Here is a 5,580-nt window from a genome sequence, read left to right as displayed (position 1 = left end):
CCCCACACAGGACCTTTCCCATCCTCCGCGTGCTCCAGGTGGTCCGCCGCCCCTGCCCGCCGGCCCCCTACCCCTGGACGCCCGCTGCCGGCCCCGGACAGCCACCGCAGCCCACCTATGGACGGCTGCCGCTCTCCGCCTGTCGCACGCAGACTGCCGCCAGCCACCGATCGCCGTGGGCGGCAACTCAATGACACCGAATCTCACCAGCTAAGAGATTGACTAAGAAGCAGTAGCTATGGCCAAGAACCACCACCACCTCGTCCACCTCCTCTTCTTCCTCGCTGCTGTTGCGACGGTACATGCTCCATCCCGACGGCTCCTTCGAGGTGTTCTTCTCCGGAAGCAGCGCCGGCTGCGAGTTCCGCGTCGGCGACCGGTACCAGCTCTGGTGTGAACGCGTATCGTCGGGAACGCGCACGCGGGGTCGATCTGGGAGCTGCGGGGCGTCAACGTGAAGGTGTTGTTAGTGTGGCTCGGCATCACGGAGGTCGACCACGCCGGCGACCAGCTAAGCTTCCGCGTCGGCCCTCTCTCGGCCTCGTTCCCACTTGCCAAGTTCTCCGTGAGCCCCCGCTGCCGCTGTGGCTTCGACTGCGAGGCTGCCGCCGCCGTCGCGGCATCCTGAATCCTTACTGACCCCGTGATGCATCATCGTGTCCTCTTCTTCGGCCAGCATTACGCTGATCACGCGTCGCTGCTAGCTGCTGCTTGTCACTACAATTGGTGCTGCTGCTGTCGATGTATCAGTGCCATTGGATTATTTGTTGGATGATGTAAGAAAACAACAATCACAGAGACAGGCATAGTTCTTGCCCTGTCGGGATCTGAATTCTAAACAGTTCGATTTGAGTTTGATGCCATGGATGAGTTGACTTCTGAAACTGACCTTCGATCTTAATTGCACTCTAGCTTGCTTGGACGAGGGTGTCTTGATGTTGACTGCTGGTGATTGTTGCTTGCGATTTTCCTTCGATGTTAATTGGGAGATGTAGCTAAAGGAGGATAAAAAGGACTACTACTCATAATGCTTTGGTTAGTGCGAGAGGACAGTAATGTTGGATGATATCATTATACTGAATTTTTGATGGATATTGTTCTATTTATGTGAACCAATCCCTTTAATGGACGAAGAACATATAATTTTTTTTCTTTCTAAAATAGTCATTTACATGCGAATTAGTGAACATATTATTTTGTTACGAGTAATTTGCATATAAACACACAGATATTTATTACACAGCCTACAATTTCACAGTTGGTCTAACCAAACGGTCTTGTACTTGTCCCACAACTGTTTTATCACAGCTGCTTTTTTACAGCCCAGCTCACAGCAGTTTTTCCAAAAACCACAACTCAACCAAACACACCCTAAGAGCAACTCCAAAAACTCCCTTAAAATTATCCCAAAATCTTATTTAGGGAAAAACAAAAAAACTTACCTCCAATAGCTTCCCCATCCTTTCCGTAAAAATATGCGGACACAAAAAATACCTCCGTCGCCCCGCATATATGCGCGAGTCCGATCCTTCCCCAATCGCCCACCTGCTCGGTCTCCCATCTGTTGATGACCACCTCCTCCCGCTCGAAGCGGTTGTTGATCTTGGCCACCTCCAACGTCTGCCACGCCGTGACCTTGGTCTCTACCTTCTCCTTCTTCACTTGGCTGGCCTCCACGTGCGCCGGCGGCGGGGGCGGCGGCCCCGCGGGCACCACCTCCAGCCCGGACGCCCTGGACCTAGCCCGCGTCGCGATGGGGTGGCTGTCTGGCACGATGGCCAGCGATTTGGTCTCCTTCAGCTCGTCCTCGCCAATGCTGGTGAGCTTGTCGGCGGCGCTGTTGTCGTACCCGCTGCCGCTGTTGGCGTTGGGGCCGGTCTGCATGGTCGCCCCGACAGCGACCATGGTGGTAAACTCACGGCTCATCGCCATGTACTACTCCTCGGAGGAGTAGGAGCGGTGGCTCCTGATGTCCCAGGATGCGGCGGAGCCCGTGCGCGCGGGGGGTAGTGGCGTCGGCGTCGGTGGGTCGGGGGTCAGCAGATGGATGTCGCGGAACATCATCGCAGCACCCTCGCCCCCATCGCCGTCCTCGTCGTGGCTACTGCTTGGCACCGATGGCACTGGCAGCCGCGCTGCGGCTGCGGCTGCTACTGTCGGTGCCTGCTGCTGATCGCGCCTAGGCCGATGCAGGAAAGGTCGGAGGGGGGAGCTGCTGGTGCCCAACAGAGGGATCCACATGCTGTGTGGCCAGTTTTCAAGTATGGAAGAGTTAATTATTGGGAATCTGCTGTGGGATGATAGAATTTTGGGAGAATAAATTTTTAGTAAAGCCTCCAACAGATAATTTTGGGAGAGATTTTTTTTAGATTCTTGGAGTGGCTCTAAGGGCCTGTTTGTCAATAAGGTGTTAAAGTTTAACACCCGTCACATCGGATGTTTGGATGCTAATTAGGAGTATTAAACACAGGCTAATTACAAAACTAATTGCACAGATGGAGTGTAATTCACGAGACGAATCTATTAAGCCCAATTAGTCCATGATTTCACAATGTGGTGCTACAGTAACCATTTGCCAATGATGGATTAATTAGGCTTAATAGATTCATCTCGCGAATTAGCATAGGGTTCTGCAATTGGTTTTATAATTAGCTCATGTTTAGTTCTTCTAATTAGCATCCGAACATCCGACGTGACACTGTTAAAGTTTAACACCTCGTATCCAAACACCCTCTAAGGTGCGGAATACGTGCTCAAATGTTTGCAAGAATATATACCATCACACACTACAAAACTCCCGTCTTCTTTCTATTTATAAAAATATAAAATGGCATCAGCATCATTATCCTTATCCCGGTACTTTTCACCCCCAGAAAACAGCAAAAAAAAAAAAAAAGAAGAGAAAAGAGAAGGAAAGAGGACGAAGTCACGGCAGCAAACGAGGAAGCAAGCCGCACTGTCGCAGAGGATCCGGCGGCGCAGGCCCACGGCCCTCTCGATGCGCGAGCCGTTGCTTGGGGTCCGCCCGGGCGGAGCGCCGCGGCTTTGAACCTGGTTCTCGTGTCGCCCATCCTGCGGCACCCCCATCCCCCACCCGCGGCGCAGAGCCAGAGCCAGCCCAGCCGCCCTCGCCCACGCGCTCGTCTGCAGGTTTCACACAAGCGCCTGCGCCTGCGCCAGTTCAGTCGAGCAGAGCGGCCGCGCGGATGGAGGGGGTGGAGAAGGCTCTCACCAAGCTTGGCAGCTTCACCATCTCCCGCAAGGCCAAGAAGGAGCTCTCCTCCATCGGCGGCGATATCTCCGTGAGTGCTCGCCGCCATTTCGATTTTCTCTGTCCCATCTCCGCGCAAACCGTTTCGCTCGAGGCCATTGCGTTGGATCCGTTGCTTTTGATCTTTATCTTGTTCTAAGAAAGTCGAGGTGATAAAGATAAACAGTTGTATGGGTGTGGTAATGTGGGTTCTATTTCTCCTGGTTCTTGACAGTCTGACTACTCAATTCAGAGTTGTGTATTGGGGGCATCTATTTGCCGACCTTCTCGTGTGCATTCTCTTTTCTTTTTTGCCCTCTTTGAGGCTAGTAATAATACTCTGTTGCATGAATCTATTTTGTGCAGCAATGTCCTGTTTGAGTGATGAATGGAAATAACCTCTTTGATTGAACTGGAGCCCCTTTTTTGGGGGCGAGCAAATATACTGATTTCTTCGGTAGATGGAATTTCGTTCACTTCAGCAGCATTGACAAAACCAAACTAACATCCTTTGATCTGATCCGCAGCGTTTCTCCAGCACCGTGGAGGAGAAGGCAAAATGGGTCTTCGAGAAGCTCAAAGGTACAGTTGTTCTGTTCCATCCCACAGTTGGTTTAGTGGCTGTGCTAATAAGAGTGAATCTGAAGATATGTTATATGGTGAATTAGAAACTTCTGGGTGCATGCTTAGTTGTTTTGGCAACATCATTAGTACAAGTGTCCATTGCTGTTAGCTTTTCTTGCATCATGCGTAAAACCAAAGCAATTCAAGAAAAGGGAGCTTTCTTAAATATGATTATATGTACTAGCTGCCTGATTCCTAACCTTTTCTCTGATTTGGATCTAGCTTTTCTTGGATTTCCTGTACCCTTTTGATCTGCAAAGTATAGTGCACATGGGGGCCAAACTGAAATGACTTTTGTGACATTCTGCCCCTCTGCAATGGTTGGCATATGGCCCAGTGTTTGTTGATGCTATTATTCTGAAGTCCATGGAGCAATGGATAGGGGTCTTGCTCACCTAACATCTTGTTTTACTTGCAATCTTTGCATTGGTCCTCCACTCCTGAAATATTTGGCGGTATTAGCAAGGCTGTGCAGTATATGTCATGGTCGTAGGAAACACCAACCACAGCCAGTTGATTTGCCAGCTTGTAATGTCTACTATTTGTCGTAGTACTTGCTTCAAAGCAGCGTCTAATTTAATGTAGCTGTATTCGCATGAACAAAAGCAATTAAAAATGTAGCTTGACAACTTAACTTCTCAGTTCTCATATCAAAGCATTGCAGTACAAGATACCTTTCTTCTGGATAGGCTGGTTGTTCTCTCTGTTTGTACACTGTACTGTACATACACTTGTACATTTGTGCCAGGGCCAGCTCTATAATTTTAAGGGCCCGTTGAACTAATTTTTAATATCAAAACTAAAGTATATAGTACGAATAATAAAAATTACTTTGCAATTTATGTATAGCTCATAAAACGTAACAATAGTGTAACAGAAAAACTAAAAACAATAACCATTATGATTACCTCAAATAAAAATATAATGCTTCAGTGCTTTGTAAAAAACCGTCTTCGGGCATTTCTTGATGCAAAATCTTCAAGAACAGTATCAAGATTAATGTCGTCCAAAACATCCTTCTCAACGTTGCACATAGTCAAGCCATTCGATCTTTCATGTAACATAGTTGATCTCAAACAATTTTTCAATAATTTTAATTTGGAGAAACTTCTTTCGGCTGATGCTACTGTCACTGGAATAGTTAAGAGAATCGGATATGCAATGGAGACATTCAGGTAGCAATCTGCAGCTTTAACAAACTAAAGAATCTCAGGTGCTGACATCAATTCTTCTGGCAAAGATACTTGCAACACTTTTAATTCAGAGAAAAAATCATCCAACTCAACATCAGACTTGTTGTCATGAGAAAAAGGTTTTGCAAAAGTAGTGCAGCACTTTCGTAGATCATTATCATCCGAGGACTTCAGATTTTTTGAGTTGAATAAGAAACCAAATATTTTTTCAAATTTCTTTAGCTGTTCAAATCGACTAGTCAATGAAGCAATTGCAGCATCAACAATAACTAGGAAGTAACTAACTTTGAACTCATCTATAGTTGAAAGTTGTAATTCTTAAGTTTCATCATTTTGTTCATCAAAATGCTTCTTTCTTTTACATTGACGTTTTGTAGGAAATTTTGGCTCTATGTCCATACTAGATGCAATGGATTTTGCAGTCTCGATACTAGCATTGAAGCCTTCTTCTCTGTACTTCTGGAAACATGAGATGACCCCTTCAATTTGTTTGAGAGTAGCATCTAAGCACAC

General features: G+C 47.3%; 1 protein-coding gene and 1 pseudogene across 1 annotated transcript in view; one reads left to right on the top strand and one right to left on the bottom strand.

Annotated features, from left to right (window-relative positions):
* Positions 1-1,328: 1,328 nt before the first annotated feature.
* Positions 1,329-2,064, bottom strand: LOC101754216 (annotated as a pseudogene).
* Positions 2,065-2,996: 932 nt separating this feature from the next.
* The window catches only part of LOC101758520 (uncharacterized protein At5g01610), a 4,636-nt gene continuing 2,052 nt past the window's right edge, over positions 2,997-5,580 (top strand). Inside the window, exons 1-2 of the mRNA XM_004985191.3 lie at positions 2,997-3,302; positions 3,778-3,832. Of these exons, the coding sequence (XP_004985248.1) occupies positions 3,207-3,302; positions 3,778-3,832 (151 nt within the window). The 5' untranslated portion in view covers positions 2,997-3,206. The remainder of the gene's footprint in view (positions 3,303-3,777; positions 3,833-5,580) is intronic.

This window comes from Setaria italica, chromosome IX (assembly GCF_000263155.2).
Source record: "Setaria italica strain Yugu1 chromosome IX, Setaria_italica_v2.0, whole genome shotgun sequence".
Lineage (NCBI taxonomy): Eukaryota > Viridiplantae > Streptophyta > Magnoliopsida > Poales > Poaceae > Setaria > Setaria italica.
This window is presented reverse-complemented; position numbering and strand designations above follow the sequence as displayed.